Source organism: Myotis yumanensis, unplaced genomic scaffold, assembly GCF_028538775.1.
Source record: "Myotis yumanensis isolate MYYU_CA2020_CCGP unplaced genomic scaffold, mMyoYum1.0.hap1 SCAF_8, whole genome shotgun sequence".
Classification (NCBI taxonomy): Eukaryota; Metazoa; Chordata; class Mammalia; order Chiroptera; family Vespertilionidae; genus Myotis; species Myotis yumanensis.
In genome coordinates this window covers 51694440-51713740 of record NW_027223759.1, presented here as the reverse complement: position 1 = coordinate 51713740, position 19301 = coordinate 51694440, and the positions used below count along the sequence as shown (strand labels likewise).

Here is a 19301-nt window from a genome sequence, read left to right as displayed (position 1 = left end):
AGTTGTGAAGAAGAGAATTAGGGGCTGTTAAGTGAAAGGCCTCAAATCCCTCAGCCAGAAGGGAAGGGATTTAGACTGGCTCATTAACTCCTTACCTTCATTAGGAGCCTTCTCCAAATTCTTAGCAGTCAAAAAGAGGCCAAGAGTATGGAGCCCGTTACTCAGTTGTACTATCACTGATTGTGCACATTCACTACTGAGGATGCGGTCCCCATCCCCCATCCCATGCTCCAGAAGGGATAGTCGGAAAAGAGCTCATTATTAGGCTAGTCCATAGAAGAGCTCATAATGCTGTCATGTAGAATCAAAGAATCATAGGAGAGCACTATCTACTCAAAGGTCAGCCTTATCTCCCCCAACAGATCTTCATTTCTTCAGCATGCCCAATGTCTTACAAACTCTAATCCTAGAATTCGGGGGGCTAAATGAAATTCACACATGAATTCAGCTTCTGCCTAAATACATGGATTTTTGACCACTGATATCACAAAGTAATTATTAAGTCACTTAAAGCTAAAAGCCAGTATGTCTGACTTCATTTTCAGTTTTGTAAATGCATGTAAAACATAATAGTGCAGTCATATATTTGGCATTAACTCTTACTAGCCACAAAAAATATGGATCAATATTGGATTTTCCAAAGTTGTCTAAGTAAGACTGGATTTATCAAAACTTGCCGGTTGCTTTCAAGTGAACACAGCATGTTGGCGGAAATGAAATGTAGTGTCTAAAAGACAAAAAATAGGCCAGTACTGTACAAAAGTAAACTTGTCAGTGAGATCAATATGAACCTACAAGTTAATGGGAATATTAGAATTTCCTTACAATAAGGGGTGTGCAGGGTAGAGCCAGAATACGATTGTAGCATGTATTCACTTGTGAAAAGCAGAGGGTGTATTTTTGTACCCTTAATGAAAGGCACTGCTTTTTATTGTGGAATACTTAGATGTAAGCACAGTTTTAATTCCTGGAATATCATAATAAATTAAATTCTGGTTCATTTGCTCAGCTTTTAGCAATATGAAAATAATAAAAACAAGGAGTAATGGATCAAACATCATAAAATTTCAGAAATATCATGACATTCTCATTAGCTTTCTCTATGTTGTGTTTCAGAGAATTTGACATTGGGGATGAAATCAGTAAAAATATTTGAAGGGCAAACAGAAACAAAAACAGAAAGAACTTTCTTGGGGCTTCCCATTACATTTATTTAAAGTTTTAAAAAATGTACATCACTTTTGGAATACATAAAATGCCAGTGCTTTGCAACAGTTTTGTTACTGCATCTCTTGATTAAAAAATGAGAGAAGAAAAAAAAAAAAAAAGGAAAAATACATTCAAAAAGCCGGCTGTCTGCTTATGCATGGGCAGTGGCTTTGGAAAGCTGCAGCCTACATTGTGTCTGTTCAGAGGCATTGCCGGGCGGCAGTCAGCTACCAGGGAGAAGTTGCACCGGAAGCACAGAGGAAGACAAAGAACAACTTGGTGGGGAGCAGGAGAGGAATGCGAAATTACGCAAAATGCCACATATGCTGTTGGGGTGGGAGCTAGCATCAGGTAGACACAAGCAGGAAGACCGATGTACTTGGAAACTAGATTTATGGGAAAAGATGGAAGAAAACAAAGTGACATGTGTGGCAAGCTATAGAGTGTATGTGTGTGTGTGTGCCTGTGTGTGTGTCCACTTCTAATTTTCTACTTTAATTTCCAAGAGAAATGTAACAAAACTGAGGTAGAAATGAATGTGGGGACACTACAGCCCAGAAGAGTTTAAAATGAGAAGCAAAATCGCACTGACAAGAGAGGAGTCAAAAAGGAGAGGGGATGTAGACGCTCTTTGTGGATATATATATATATATATATATATATATATGTAAGTTGGTCGGTTGTGTTTTGTATTTATTTATTTAGTTATTTGTTTGATTTGGTTGCTATCTTTGCATTCTGTTAAACAGCACGGCAAGCCTACAAGCTAGATTAGTGAGTAGAATGACACCATTCCCAGCAGTTTTAAGAGAGAACTTGCAAACCACCACCTCCACTCCCACCTATGCAGTAAAATGCAGTCCTAGTTTTTAGGTACTGTGACTTTCAGGGTCCTACACAGGTTTTGTGGCTGACGGTCCTAGACGCTAACACAAACTGAGTAAGGAGCTTTCCATTAACCAGTGTAACTTTTAAGAACATTTTCACTTCATTATCAAGGAGCAATGTACGAAGAACTCTTGCAGTGACTGACATAAAGAATGACTCTGCTCTGGTTAATTCCCCATAATTAGTAAAAGAAGCTTTTTTTAAAAAAAAAAAATCCTTCCATTTCTACTTTAAATTGTAAATATTCAGTTGTATCACACTTCACTATTTTTCTGGATACATTCAAAGTAATTTTCCTTGCTATTTTCCAATCGTTGAGGTAAACATACATTTTAATATAAAGTAACATTGAAGCCTATCCCATTACTCTCAGCAGTACATAGTGCTTTCGACACATTCCTTTGAGGTACTGTACAAATCACAATCGCTTTCCTGAGTTTTTGCAGACAAGAACATTAAAAGAAATGAACTGCAGAAATTAAGGTCCAGATTACCGTTACCCTGTTTTACCTGTTCTTAGCTTAATACCGCAGAACAGACAGGACTGAGGAATACTGTTGCTCTTAAAATGGCAAAAATCTGGTTTTCTGTCATAACACAACCGTTCATCTCTTTAGTCCACTAATGTTTGAAGTTAAAGCTCTTTATATTAGCACATGCCACCAATGTAATTGTGAGGCAAACAAAAAAATAAAGCACCACTCCAGGCACTTGACAGCAACTAAATCTCGAGAACAGCAGAATGGAATCAACACACGAGGTTCATGTCCTTCCGAAGTCAACACACTTGCACCTTGCTCCTTGGTGAGTGTTGTCTAGCGTGAGCCGAACTGAGCATCTACAGATGCTCTCTGTCATCTGGGGCTTTCAAATCGGATGCTCTCATTCGATGCATTTTTTTTCCCCCTCCAAATCTACCCTGACTCTAAAGATGCAACTTAATCATCATCTTCCCCAGTACCCTTTGCAATTTAAACACTACTGGAAAGGGGCTCTATACCCTATGTAGCAGGTTTTATGTGTGTGTGCCAACATTCATTACACTTTTTAAAAGAAGTTATCACTGACTGCAACCAAACATTTTGTTCCATTCAACATACATATCAAGCTCTTTTTGAGATATGCTAGGCTGAATCTTGCAGAAAGCATTTTCAAAGTCTTGATATGTAACGGGCCTCAACTGGCTGGGCATGATGGCTGAAAGGTCTGTGGCCGGCATGGCGTGGAGGGGGCCCACCGCCGCTTCCTGACACAAATGAGCCACGTCAAGTCCAGAAAAGCCTTCTGTGCGCTGGACGAGCAGTGCAAACTCCTTTTCATTGAGACAGTAATTGTGCTGTGAGAGCAGTTGTACTATTATCTGGTGCCTCGCTGTGCTGTCAGGAAGTGGGATTAAAAGTCGTTTCATGAAGTACCTCCGAAGAGATTCATCTATTTCCTCGGGTTTACTGGTGGCACAAATTACTACGATTTGGTCCTCAGCCGAAGTTAGTACAGTGTCCAGCTGCATCAGAAATTCGGTTCTCATCCGACTGACTGGACTGTGCTCCTCACTCACTTGAGAGGAGAGAAGCAGGTCAATGTCACTGACAAAGATCACGGAGGGCTGGCGACACCTGGCCACAAGGAAAGAGGCATGGATGATTTTCTCCGCTTCTCCTAACCACTTGGCAACGAGTCCAGAACCAGCGATTTTGAAAAACGTGGCCCCCAGCTGACTAGCGATGCACCTGCCCAATAATGTTTTGCCTGTTCCTCGAGGTCCAAATAAAAGGATGCTCCGAGGTAAGGCCGTCAGTCCACTGAAGGCATCGGACCTCAGCACTGGCCATAAAACCTCCTCTTTAATGACGGCCTTGACCAGGTCCAGACCAGCAATGTCACCCCAGTCCACTGGTGGCCCTTGGGTGATGATCTCGTTGGTGACCAGGTCAAGGAGGTGCGTGTCAGTATTCTTCAGTTGCTCGTCCACAGAGTGGTTGGATGAGGTAGCTGCACGGAGCCCAGGGCCTGGCATGGGGTGAGAGAGGAGCTGCCTGTGCTCGTCCCCATGCTCACTCATCACTGGCGACGTGTACTTCCCAAAGGGTTCGCTGGATCTCGAGCCCAGTGAATTTTTAGCAGTACTGTAGGAAGGCGGGGTCAGAGCCCTACTGGACTGGCTGCTGAATTTTCTCTGCTGTTCAGAGGACATGAGCTGCTTCGTTGGCTTAAATGCCAAGGATGATGCTTCAGCACTTCTGTCAAAGCCATTCCCCCGATTTGAGTTTGAAATGCTGTTGTCGGGCATTCTGTACATAGGACTCTGTGTCGATCTCTGTTGGCCATAGCTGTAATTTCCATAACTGGAGTCCATATCGCCCTGCCCTGCCATATAGAAAGCTTTTCTTTTGAGAGAACTCGCCGAACTGTTTGTCAGGGCCGAGGGTGCGATAGGTGTCAAACCGTGACCCTGGTAGGTGTAGCCAGGAACAGTGGTAGGGGGCAGAGGGGTGGGAGCAGGAATTCCTGAAGGCAGGTATGCTGAAGGAGGAGGGGGTGCCCCCCCAGGGCTATAACCAGACCCCACCGCAGTCTGAGGGGGATAGCTAGCAGAGGGATAGCTATAACTGGAGAGGTTAGAAGTCCCATTGTAGCCTGGGACCAGGGCTGGTGGCGGAGGAGGCGGCGGTGGTGGCTGCAGGAGCCCAGAACTATGCAAAGGAGATGGATGAGGCGAAGGAAGTGCGGGTGCTGGTTGGCCACTGTACGTAGAATGCAAATAAGATCCGTTGTATCCTGGGGCATATTCCTGAGATGGGAGCCCTGCATGAAGACTAGGTACAGTGTGGCTTCCACAGGTACTACTGGAATAACTGGGTTCTGTCAGGTTGCTGGCCACCCCAGGAGAGCTCCCTATACTTGCAGAGACATCTGCTGGAGGGAGGGCTGAACTGACTCCAGCTTTGCTGGCAGTGATAACATCCGGGACACAGTTCATGGGATAAACGGCTTCTGAATTCAAGGACGGCTGCCAGGGCTCGTTTTCATTTTTCCGACCATTCACTAGTCCTGATGGTGTGTCTGAGTAGTTGCTGAGTACAGGTCGGTCCACGGGGCCCTCCAAAATGCCAGAATACTTCTCTGCATATTTTTTTAGTAGGTTGGATGCAGTCAGAGCAGAGATGTCATCATTCGCCCAGGCATACTGATAGGTGCGCTGCAAATGACCTCTGTAGGCTTCGACTTTGTGGGCAGGAGACCGAGTGGTCGAGGTGATGTCAAAGTGCTGTTCTGGCCACTGGGCATGCTCCGGCGTCCACTGCATCTTCAAGCCTAAGGATGGGGGTGGGGGAAAGTTGTTACTTAGATACTCATCAGAACTTCTTTTGTTACCTATTATTTTCTACCAATAATATCAACATTATAAAATATTCCCCCAGTTTGTAATATCTGTCATAATCTCTACAATATGCATACTTTAAAGTGGATTGAATTTCAGCCCTGTATAAAATATAAACTGAATTCAAATGAAAACTCTGTAGAAGACCTAAATTTTTTCCCCATTTTTAACTCATAAGCTAATGTATTTCTGTTAAGCCTATTAAGTCACTCGCTACACACAGAGAAACACATATATATGTACACACACATTCCTGCCAAGTTAGGATTCAATCCTAGGTTCTTACAATAAAATATGCAGACATTTTAAATATCTAGCAAGTGATTGTATTAATGTGCGATACCTAGCTATTCTGTGTCTTCCACATCACAGTTTCTGTTTTATATTTTAGCCAATATAAAAATGAGACACAGCTGACAGATCACATCTAGGATACCCCTCTTATTTGGTACTGAACACCTAGTTAGCACAGTATAATGCTCCCTGCACAGAACAATATGACACAGACAGAGCAGGTCATTCCATAATCCAACTCTCATCTAAAGTGGCCCACGACAGTTTCAAATCTGTTTCGTGGAGTGCAGCAAAGCAATCTCCCAGGCAGCGCTCCATCGCTTTCATCGCACAAAGCCCACAACTCGGTATGAATTACAACTGGCTCCTTTCTGCCTCTCAGTCCTGTTGTTGAGCCCCTGAAAAAAAGATACAGGCATCACTTGTCTGCCGGTCTTCTAGCTAGCATCCTCCCTCCTTCTCTTATAATCCTTCTCTCTGCCTTAGAGCCTCCAAGCTACTAAGAGGAGAGAAGATTCTCTGTCTCTCTCTAGAGAGAGAGGTGAATAGGAAGATAAGATTAGAGAGAGAATAAGAGAATCTGGAGTCTCACTCTATATTTCCATGGGAAGCAGTGTGTGGCAGACACCGGAATAGTACAACTCTGTAATGGATTGCTATGGGTAATTGTAGCATCTGTTAGATTACTAACTGAAGCAAGGTGACTATGTATTCCAGTATAAAACAAGAGTATTTTCTCACTGAAAAGAAAATGCTAAGCAGTTAGAATCAGAATCATTTGAATTTTACAGTTTAAGAGAGACCTTAGAAATTACCTTCTCACACCCAAAGGGATTCATAATGCACCCTCGAGGCCTCACATGCATGCAGTCAGTGACAGAAGAGCGCTGGAACCCTGTTCTATTTCCCAGGACCGGCTCATCCCATCCTAATCTCTGCTTCCTTGGAACACTTGCTAGTCTGGTTCAGCTGTATTAAGCAGGCCTCCTTAATCTCCTTTGTATGACCCAAAGTGAATTTTGCAAACTGTCTTGTGCCCTCTGGCAGAGATTCCTTGATAAGAAGGAGGCCTGGTCTAAATGAAGCTTCTGTGGCATCAGCTCTCCTCTGAATTTCCCAGTCTATTTTGACAGCTCCTACCCGCCTCTGCTTTCTTCCTCCAAACCCGTTAGCTCTTCATTGCCTGACTGGCTTCTGACACAGCCAGCTTTGACTTACTGAGCAAATCTGAACATAGCACAGAGTTTGGTAACAGAATGGCATGTTGATTCCCTTCTGACTCCCTCTTCCTTGTTTGCAAAACCATTGCACCAGACACTGGAAGTTAATTAGCGGGATGATGCTGTGCTAATTGTGTTAATTTACAAGGTTTTAGTCAAAGAGAATCATGCCAGGGCTGGCACTGCTGTCATGCTTCCAACTTAATGATTAAAAAATACTGAAAACAAGGTAGGAAGGATTGCAGTAATTACACAATAAATGAATAAAGCAACAGGATTCATTTGCAAATATATTTTACTACAGTTGTACTCATTTGCATTTGGATTTTTAAAAAGGATCCATGTAGACATTCATTTGCAAATCACCATCTCAGTTAAATTAAGTCCGAAAGCTGCACAGCATAACTTAATCAAGCTTTACCATTTTTTTTTTAGTAAAAATACTAAAGGCCTTGCTACTAAAGACCTCTTGTACATGCAACAGATTCCTTCTTCACTTTCCCGATTTTCAAAGTCTGTCTTTTAGAAATAATCTCATCAAATTGCAAAATAATAAAGTAAAATAATAAATAAATAAATTGTAAATCTGGGTAAAATGCAGCTTGTATCATTTCACTCTGAGAAACTTGGTGTGAGTTCTAGGAAGAACTAAAGTGATATTCTTAATTGTTTCTGTTTTCTCAATCGTTATTTTTCAAGGGGGAGGAAAACATACCACAAAATGGGTGAAATGATCGAAACCATACTTAAAGGGGAAAAGATGCAATTTTAATGAAGCAGCATTTCAGGAATCATACTTTCATTAAATTCAACTGGAAATTATTAAGAGCAAATCACCAGGAACCAATCGCAAGTAATCAGTATCTAAATTCTTCTAGTGTCATGGGATTTACTTCGAGCCTTATAAGAAGGAGAGAATATTAATGTGACTGTAATGGAGAGCTGTCTAAAAGACCCACAAATTCATTAGTCCTGTGAATTATTTCCAGGGAATTTCTATTAGGATTTTTTTTTTTTCGTTAAGACTATCAAAATACAGTGTTGAGAACATAAGAATACACATATGCTATGAGTAAGAATTTGATTAGACTGATACAGAATAAACATTTAAATAAATGTCTTGAAACAAGGTTTCAGAAAATAATTTAGGAGTCACAGGCAATGGGATTTACTATAAGTGCACCACAACACACCACACCACACAACACAACACGCATGTTAAAGGGCCTGGTTTCCTTTCAGGGAGCTGAGGTAAGCCATTGTTGTCATGAGTTAACACACGTACATAACAAAAATGATATTAGAAATGCTCATTGTAAAAAACAAAATAACACTTCTTTAGCTTTAGATTCAGAATAATTATTAAAAACGAAACAAAACAACAACGATGGGCAGCCTTCCGCCTGTACTGGCTTAAATCTTTTTCCTTATAAATTAACCATTTATACCAATATGCATAAAGTAATCTTGGTAAGGTATAATCCCTATAAGAGACAGGAATGTAAAGTTTAAATCAAGTAGGTTGGCTATTTTCACTGGGCCTTTTTGCTTAGGCCCTGGCAAAACGAATTAAATTTCATAAGATTTCTGTTTCATCAGAAATTAAGCAAAGATCCTATCAACATTATCTATTTGGAACAATTATGGGCAACACAATTGCTTTTTGATTCTCAGGCTATTTTTGGATGTGATTACCAAGATTATTGAAAGTTTATTTATTGATTCATACTAAATAGCAATAACCTTAGCAGGGCTGCAAAAGGCAAGATTGAGCTTTGATTAAATAAACTTAAAGGAACGGAATTACTCACATCCCTGAAACACAAGGACTTAGCTAGTGCTTTAAAGTCATTAGTATTGTTTCAATATGGAAGTTAATAGTTTACCGTCTAGTTCTTACTATCAGTAGGCGCCGAGGAAGCTAGTGTTCAGGACACTGTCCTGGCCTTGCGAAAACAAAGAGCTTTCTCATCGGTGTCTTGAATTTTAATGCCAGTTGAAAGTAGAACCAAACTTATTTTTGTTGTTATTATTGCTCCGTTTATTGGTGGTGATATGTCTGATGTGAAATGGATGAAAAACATACTGTTAAATGTTCTTTGAACAAAAAAGCACGCTCCCTTTTACTGTATTGCTGTTATCTGTGAGTGAGAAGCAACAGATGCCTGTCACTTAACTTGGCACCCAAATAATAAGATGGGTTTTAAAAACAGCTTTTATATGGTTTCTTTTTGAAACACGAAGAGAAAAACCTCAGAAACAATACCATCTTAAACATTATTAGAGACGTGATTCCAAAAAAAAAGTAACTCCCACTGCTGTTTAGTAATAGCTTACATAAGTACAATAAAAACTCAGAAAACAGCGAAAATTAAGAAAAAATAGTTCTTAAAGGTAATTGAAGAATTGCTCCAGAATATCAATTTTTACGTTTGATAGGATCAGACAATTATTAATATAGCTGGTAAAGTTTACAATGCAATGTGTTTGTTTTAAAAAAAATGTGTAATTTAATAGAAAATTGCTTTTAAGATACTTTACCATGTTACACAAGAATGGCAGGTTCTACAGTAAAAAGCCGGAGCATTTTGTTATTTTATCGTTATAGGATTAATCTATGTGTGTACAAATGAACAAGTCTATATTTCCCATAAAGCTGGGCAGTTTGCATAACATTTTCCATTGTTATCCTTACGACCATTTCATAACTTATCTTTAATCACTAAACAGTTGCTGCCTCATCACTTTACTTCCTACATTTTCACAATTTTGAAATGAAACAACTGGAAACAATTGTGGCATCCTTCACAGTTCTGTCTCAGCTTCCAAATTATCAAGAAGCTCTTGTATAGGAAAATGAAGGATATAAAAACAACTTTCTGAATGGGAGGAAACTGAAATAAAAGACTAAGCCTGCTGGAATCTATTTTTAGCACACATTCCTGGAAATATTAATCTAAGGCACTCACTACTCCACCCCCACACATGCTATTCAGCAGTTCATCAGGTCTAAAAAAGCTGTTCTCCTCTACCAGGTTCCCATGGGGTAATTCTGCCTGCTAGGGACTCTGCCTTCATTTGTCGGTGTTCTCAGACTTCCTAAGGGCAGGGACCCGAGGCAAACACCTGCAGGCACAGGGCTGGCTGCTCTAGGATGGCTGCACAGCACTCTCACAGGCCTGCAACGTCACTGCACTCATTGCACTCACTCCTTCGGGTGACTGCACCTCTCAAGCTTTCGTTATTATTTTTTATAATATATTTCAACATAGATAGTACCATATTTACCACGGTTTCTCTCTAGAAAATAATGACTACTAGGGTGACTGTAACCACAGTTTCCAGCCCCCTCTGCCTACCAGTGCAGCAGATTCATCATCTCATAGGTGGGACATGGCAGAACACACACAGCTTTAACGTTTCAATTAGACGGGAGCAAATTCATTGGCTAAAAATATAGGTTCATGCAGTGATGAGCCTTCTGAGAGGGCTTCCACACTTCCTGGTACTGAAAACTGGTGCCTTGCAATACCTGCGGACCATTATTCTTCAAGGGGAGTGATGACCAAATGAAATGTCTGAGCAGACTCTGCAGCAGTCTACTTTTTAAAAATATATATATTTTTATTTATTTCAGAGAGTAAGGGAGAGGAAAAAAGAGATAGAAACATTGATGATGAGAGAGAATTAATTGATTGGCTGCCTTCTGCACGCCCCACACTGGGGATCGAGCCTGCAACCCGGGCATGTGTCCTGACAGGAATCAAACCATGACCTCCTGGTTCATAGGTCGATGCTCAACCATTGAGTCACACTGGCTGGGCTGCATCAGCCTTCTTTTGTGTACTGACCTTCATAAGCCAAGAGGCCAACACACTTGATCTGAACTAACCCATTTGAACGGAAAACTTCCCCAGTCCATTTCCTGATCATTCCTAGCCTGAAAATGTGATGTCTTATCAGAAAGTAAAAGTAAGGCAAAAGTGAAGGGAAGAAACACATGAATTACATATTCTCTTTAATACATTTAATTTGGTTCCATCTTCAGAACACTAAAATTAGAAGTTCTTTATAAAATGAATTTTATGTAGTAACTGTTCACTTAGTTAACAAACTGAGGTCGCACTACGTGTGAAGGTCAACAAACTGAGGGCCCACTATGTGTAAACCTTTGTGATTCAATTCTAAGAATTTAAATCAAGGGGAATCAGTTTACCAGGCAATGAAACTTTTCCAGCTTTCTATCTTCTTTATAATTTTACATTCACTCATATGTGGAATCCAATAAAGTAAGTAACAAGCAAAACAGAGACAAACTCATAGATAGAGAGCAGGCTGTAGGCTGTCAGAGGGGTAGGGGAGCTGGGTGAGAGGGTGTTGGGATCGAGCAAAAAAGAAAAATAAAGGGAAGAAAACCTCATGGACAAGGACAACAGAATGGTGATTTCTGGGAGGTGGAGGTGGGAGGCAGAAGAGGGTAGGGGGGAATAAAGGGTGAAGGAAGTAGATTTGACTTAGGGAGGTGAACACACAATACAGATGATGGGTTTTGGAAATGTACACCTGAAACCTGTATAATTTTTGTAACCAGTGTCACCCCAATACATTCAATAACAATTTACATTCTAAATTCTCTAAAATTAGAGTCTTTGATTTTAAAGATTAAGGGAACTTTAAAGTGATCTAGTCCCCAATCCAAACAGCCCCGGTTACCATGTGGTAACGTCACTTACTATGGTGTTCTGTGGGGTTGAATACTATTTTGTCTGACACAGTTTTATTTGGAGGCTGTTGCTAGATTGTTAGGATAGAAAGAAACTGGAGAAAACATAAAGAAGGTTCTAGAGTTGTGTTTGAAGAGTGAATATCAGAAGCTTGAGAACCAGACCACTGGCTTTGCTCATCCCACCATGTATTTGTTCTAATCTTGGTGAAGTCAAGCATATCACACTCAGCTATGAAATGTGGATGGCAGTGGTACAATATGCTACTGGACTGTTAAAATTACCTTAAGTAATATTTGGGAAAATATTTTGCAACTGTGTACAAATACTTTTGTTATTCTTTTATTTTGAAAAAAAAGCAAGAGGTGCATTAAAAACAAAACTGATTAGACAGAAAAAAGTAAAATCACTTCTAGAATTTATAAATCACTTTTTCTTTAATGTCAGGACATCTACTGAAAAGGAAATTTTCTAGTGGGAATCTTGGTTATAAAAATGGTATAAAAATTCTTTAATACTCAGCAAAACACAGAGCATGATCTCCTTAATCAAAAAGGTGTCAAAAATTCAAAAATTTTTCATAGCATTTTATTTTTAATGTTATTTTTGACTCAATGTTGTAGAGACCACAACTAAGGAACAAAATACTTAGAGGTTTAAAACCCGTTAAGAATGGTCTCAAAACTCACAGTCTCAAAATAAGATGTTCTAATTATATAGCAAGGCTGTCAAATGATTTTTCTCTTTAAATCACACTTTCACACCTCAAGACTCCAAATTATAATACATTTTGCAGCAAATTACTTTTTCCCCCCATTCCATCTTATTTGCATAAAACAATCCCTTTTAACAATCATGAAGGCATTTCTGGCTAAATGGTCCTTAGTAAATATAGTTCAAATACCTCACCCTCTAACAGAAAAATTGCCACCTGACAGTCTGTGGGCAGCCTGCAGCCTGCAGCCATGTTTTGTTTGGCCAGCACAGGGTTTTGAAATCAGCCAACTTTATATAAAAGAATTCTTATATTTCCCTTTTTTTTCAAGTCGAATGATCTTATAATACTAGAACTCATTCTTGCCGGGCAACAGTGGGCTGGATCTGATGACCATCTGCCCACTTTGGACATGGCATGCCATCCAGTTCGTCATGGCGCCCCCTCTTCCCTATTACAACATCAAGGTATTTTTACCATATTTACTGGTCACGTAAGCAATTGAATTTATGATTTCACTATGAAGCTTAAAGCTCTGGCTTATAACTTAATTATATTTTCTTAAAAAGTACTAGTGCTCTTAATCTTTTTTTTTAAAGTAGTCCCTTTAGAACAAAATGTTTCCAAATACTATTCATTAAATGTATTCCTGCCCTCTTAATCAGGGCACTGATAAAATAATTGATACTTTTATTGTTGACTGAGTCTCATTGATACAATAGTATGATGAATAATGATTAAAAACAAAACACTGGTTTCCAGATTGCTGTTATTTCAGTCTGTTCCCCTTGGTTGTGATTCGTCAGATACTTCTCCTAGCTATTTTCCTATGTCAGTCCATGCCATCCCTAATGTTCCTTTGAATCTGCCATAGGTTCTGATACCAAAACCAAAGCTTCATTTAACAGCCAGTCATGAGCTTTGGTATAACTTTTGAGGGACTGCTTAAATGACTACAAAGTTATACTTCCTATTTCTTATAGAAAGCTGTTGGGTGGATGGTATCTGGAAGGTCAACTGATCTTTGGGCTTAGGTAGAGCCTGTATTCAGTGTTACAGGCACCATGACTTGGACAAGAATGGTATATACCCTGTCCTTCAACTAACTTTGTGGGTAGATTATGATCTGGATTAGTTTCCCTAAAAGTCATTAAATTTTATTCACAGCAACAAAATATTTACTCACCAAAACGTGATCAAATATAAAACTGATTATTTTGCCAACATTTCATCATACTGAGGATGAAACTTGGTATGCATTTTAAATATTAAAATCATTTTTAATTTTTTTATTTAAAATTTTTATTGTTGAAAGTATTACTTGTGTCCCCCATTGACCCCTTCTAGCCCACCCCGCCCTCCACCCCGCCCCCCATCTTCACCACCTTATTATCTGTGTCCATGGATTATGCATGTATGCATACAAGTTCTTTGGTTGATCTCTTCCCATCCACTCACCCACCGCTGCCTTCCCTCTAAGATTCAACTGTCTGTTCCATGCTTCTGTGTCTCTGGATCTATTTTGTTCATTAGTTTATTTTGTTCATTAGATCCCACATATGAGTGAGATCATATGATACTTGTCCTTCTCGGACTGGCTTATTTTGCTTAGCATATTCCTCTCCAAGTCCCTTCATGCTATCTCAAAGGGTAAGAGATCCTTCTTTTTTACTGCTGCATAGTATTCCATGATATAAATGTACCACAGCTTTTTTATCCACTCCTCTACTGCTGGACACTTGGGCTATTTCCAGACCTTAGCTATTGTAAATTGTGCTGCTAAGAACATGGGGGTGCATACATTCTTTCTGATTGGTGTTTTGGGTTTCTTAGGATATATTCCTAAAAGTGGGATCACTGGGCCAAATGGCAGTTCCATATTTAATATTCTGAGGAAACTCCATACTGTTTTCCATAATGGCTGCACCAGTCTGCATTTCCACCAGCAGCATACGAGGGCTCCCTTTCCTCCACATTCTAGCCAACACTTGTCCTTTGTTGATTTGTTGATGATAGCCATTCTGACAGGTACCATTACTAATACCTCACTGTCATTTTAATTTGCATCTCTCTGATGATCAGTGACTACATACAAGACATAAAGAAGATGGTTTGCATTTGTGAGGCTGAATGCATAAGCACTTATGCAAAGCAAATTACACTAATGAAGGAAATAACACTTTTCATCCACCTGAACTTATATTCAATATATAATCAGGATAGATTGTCTATCACTTAAAGCAACCCAGGAAATCAAAATCCTAATTCAAATAACTTTTTTTCTGTAGGCAGTCTTAAAATTTCCAATGCTTAAATCAAACTATTCAAGTGAACATATAATTATGCTCATATAAAAATCTCTACATTTTAAAATTATAATTTAAATTGATGTTGTTTTTGACAGCAAGTAGGTTTTACAAAAGTTTATGTGTAAATATTTTAATAATAATCTAAATCAAGTAAAAACAGTGTCCAAAAGTCTGTGTATATCCTAACATAATCAATTCAAAAGAGTACACAACTATGCATATACATGCAACTTAAAATATACAAGTGATTCATACCCAGAATCTTAGTATTTAGTGTCACATGTCATCAACTGTAACAAGGGAGAAGATTTGAGAGTTTGTAGGTAAGCGGACTGATTGTCCCATGTTAAGTCAAATGTTACTTTGTTTAAGGTACCTATGAGAATTATTTTAAACAATTTATAATAAGCTTAAATAGTGCTTGGTAGTTAACCTTTAAAGTTGTGACTTTATGGCCTTTCATTTCTCATGCCAGTCTTCCCTTTGTCTTTATATGTTTTTAATCCATTAAGGCCATCTACCCTTTCCCCCAGTTACTTTTGTCACACAAAGATCATCAGGACATGCCACATGTGTCCATAGGGACTGCCATTACTAATAAATATGTATGTTCTGTGTCACAACAGAGCACTCCCCTTGTTCTGCAGTATCAACCCTCTTATGTGTGTAAATAACAGCTGAGCTGTAGCATGTGGGGATAAATGGGGTTAACTCAACCTGAAAGCCATAAGCTAGATTCATAGTACAGTGGGGGCCTTGACTTACGAGTTTAATTCATTCTGAGACCGAGCTCCTTAAGGAGCTCGTTAAGCTCGTTAACTCAAATTAGTCTATCAACTCAATGCAAAAAATCCAAGAGACAGCTGGCAACTCAAAAAACTCGTTAGTCGGGACACTCGTAAGTCAAGGCCCCACTGTATCTGGCCTGTATGATTGATCCAGAAAGAGAAATCCAAAATGTCAAAAGTATTGTGCATTTTCCATGTGTTTTGAATCTTTATTTTTAAAAAAGACTCTGCTAAGATAACATTACCATCGTCTTAAAGTCTGAGGTTATTCCAGTTGAGTCTCGAGATACAGTTGTGCCATATAAAATACATTTGCACTTTTAATTAACATAACCCAGGCATAGTACCAATCTTGAATTATGAGATGGCTGGTTAATTTCCTCATGCACAATCTTAAAATATTATGTTAATCATTATGAGCACATATTGCTATTTGTAAATAGTTATTTGTGAGTGTGTGTATTCTACTCCAAGTATATAAATACAAAGCTCAATCTAGTTATATTTAAACTGAACTATATTCATTTTTGCCCAACACATCATGCTGACATGGGTCAATAAACAAGGTCATGCCAAGCCCCATGACCTTGTGTAAGATGGAATTTGCATTCATTCTTTTTTTTCTTCTTTCTGTGCTCCTCTAGAACCTGACTCAAAAAAGTCAGTTTATATAAAACAAAATAGGTAACTGGGGATGCTGATTTAAGATTGAGGACTACCTCATATAACTTGGCAAAGGAATAATAATACTATTTACATATCAGAATATAACTCTTCAACAATTTCCCTTAAAACGTCTTTGCTTAAGGTGACTCTAAAGTGTGCAAAGCCCAGGCAAAATTTGTTTAGATTACTTATGCATTTTTCTCTTTTTGGCAATCTGTGCATTAATTTTTAATGCAATAGCAAAATAGTGTCTTGGACTTTGATAAAAAATATTCTATAGTCAGGGCTGGGTGACATAGTGCATTAATTCAGTGTCCTTCACTCCTGAGAACTGTGTATAATGTAGTCCAGCCTGAAGAAAATAACTTTGATCTGAAGGCAATGGAAAAAGCTACATATGAAATGAGTTTTGCGTTGGTAGGTTTTGCGTTGTTTCTTCCATGCAAGACGACCTATGAAGATAAACTGCTTTAGAATACAATCAACATGGTCCAGGAAGGAACATGAAGAGCTCTCTGTGTCAGCAGTAGTGTCCTCACCTCTCCATTCTCTCCCCATCTGGCCCCATTCCATGGTCTGGTGAAATGAACCTCAGCAGCTCCTATAATTGGGATGCTCTAATTTCCAGATAAACAGAACATTGTTAAAGTGCAATGTGAATGACAGTCCAGTCATTAGCGTGTTGGCTCTTCCATTTGTAAAAACAAAGAGTGCTGCATAATGAGATAGAATCAGAGGCTGAGGATATCAGCATCCTCAAAGAAGGTGGCGTTTCCTATCCTGGAGGGGGTGCCCAACAACCTAATTCTTGGGGAAATGCTAACAATAGGAGGAACCACAAGATATTGTTTCTCCAAATTCCATTTTGATTGCCTTCTCTATGACAAGATTTAACTGCACAATTTCATCTACTGTTATAGTAGACAATGTCATTACATTAAAAAATAAAAGTATAATCTTTGGCTGATTTGAATCAACTAGTTAGTTAACCCAAGTTGTATTAATCACATGAAATACAGATTCCCCCTTCTTGTAATTCTACAATTAATTTCAATCCAACTGTCTTCTGTTGCGAATAAACATGGCCTACTCTGTCTCTAATGTAAGCAGTTAGAAATAAAGTTGTTCTCAATACTGTCAAAAGAATTAAAGCTATACGGATGTTACTTTGATATGGTCTAAATTATTCAACAATTGTATAGTTACTGATGATCAGGAACTATTTTTTATTGGCCTCCTTAGTTATTGGTAAACTCTGATATTTCTTCATACTCTTAAGGAAAAGGGAGATTCTTCCAGTCACATTTTTCAAATTAGCAGGTAACTTGAAAGAGATTCAATTCTAAAGTTTCCAGTTTCAGTTGCTTATGTTAAAAGAGTAAATAAGTCAAATCTTCCTGCTACTTCTTCAAATTGTGCACATCCTATTTACAAAGTCCCTGAACAACAGGAAAACCAGAACCCTGCGGGTAATACATGGACTCTAAATCTAAGTGCCTGTATAGGTGTAAGTGTTACGTCTGAAGTTGGAGAAAGGATATTTAAAAAAATGGGGAAGGGGGTGAAATGACAGATTAAAAAAATGCTTTTCTCCTAAATATAATCTGCTTTACTAGCTTTATTAGTAACAATCTCAAAATTCATAGAAAATTCTAAATTATTTAACTAGCATGTACACATGATATTTTTAACATCAAAAGTAAGCATTACTTAAGGTTTCTTTTCAGTATATTTTAAAGATTTGTGACTTGAACCGAGTCATATAACTCAGAAAGTTTCCATACTGACACAAAGTCTTAATTATGGCCTCAAAATATACCATGCACACTCATTTCCTTAATTGAGTACTTATTTTTAAGATCTTTACATGTGTAAAGTTTTCTTCCAAAAGGAAACCTAATAACAATTTTATTAAGTACTGAAACACATTTTTCAATTGCACACAAAAAGAAAAACGTGCAATGAAATAATTTGAGATGAAATCTTTTAAAAAAAAAATTGAAAAGCAAACAATGAAATGATATAATAATATGTAGGCAAGTGCCCCAATTGTTAATTTAGAATTGTTTTTGTGTTTTTCTATACAAAATACAATGTTTGTCCTTTTTGTTAAAGCAGAATACAGAATTCATAGATTTAATGATGAATCACAGATCTAAAAGTACATTCCTACTCACTGCACTGACATACGCGCAGCTAGTCTCCGTTTTTAAGCAAGTCTTTTGAAATCTACAAGAGCGTTCGTTTGTATTCGAGTTTCAGCCTTATAGCCATTACATGATCTTAGCTAACTTGTGAAGTAAGCGGCAAGGATGTTTTATTGTGCCCTCCCTTGTTTGTTAATGCCTCTACATCCAGCCATTGTTTTCATATATTACCTTAGAAATTACTTTATCCAGTCCAGTGTTAAATGATATTATACTTTTAAAAGAATCTATTCGGAAAATTAGTATAAAATAGTGGATTGCATCCCTGGCCACAGCTCCCAGAGGCATGAAAATGTTACTTGAGCACCCACATGACAGCAATGACAGCTTAATCACTTGAAGGCTTTTTACATTAACCATCTTTTTCTTTCAATATGAGCAGTAATATTCAGGCATCATTTAATAGGAGGTTAGCTATTCACTGAGGCTAAATAACATACTTTGTAAAATATCAAAATCAAGTTTAGTTTCTAACGAACATTCCTTCACATTTTCTGAAATATTTATTAGTGCACGTTCATAAAGTTTGACTTCTTTTTTCCTCTCCCAATATGTGATTTTTTAAAAAAAAACAGGTCTGGTAATTAGCATGCAGAGTCCAACAGCTTCCTGTATTGTTATAATTTTAAGTAGAAGATCCATGGATAAAACATAATTGAAAGGTGAGCCTTTTAATCTAGAGAATAACCTTCACAAACCAAATAGGAAGGAATAATTTTTTAGTCATTCATTTGTAGCTTTATATTTCTAAGAGGGGGGAAAAAACAAATAGAATCTAAAGGTGACCTTATTTAGACGTATTAGTCAAGACAGCCTTTGCTGTTTTTAAGCAAACATGATTGGGACTCCACTTTGTCCATCCAGTTTTCCAGTGTGAAAATTGGATGATGACTTGAACA

The 19301-nt window shown here is 38.4% G+C and overlaps 1 protein-coding gene across 2 annotated transcripts in view; it reads right to left on the bottom strand.

Annotated features, from left to right (window-relative positions):
* Nucleotides 1-19301, bottom strand: part of FIGN (fidgetin, microtubule severing factor) — a 126091-nt gene that overhangs the window by 3672 nt on the left and 103118 nt on the right. For both annotated transcript variants that reach the window (XM_070422853.1, XM_070422854.1), the window contains one exon: nucleotides 1-5412. This exon is cut by the window's left edge and continues 3672 nt beyond it. In XM_070422853.1, the coding sequence (XP_070278954.1) occupies nucleotides 3158-5412 (2255 nt within the window). In that variant the 3' untranslated portion in view covers nucleotides 1-3157. The remainder of the gene's footprint in view (nucleotides 5413-19301) is intronic.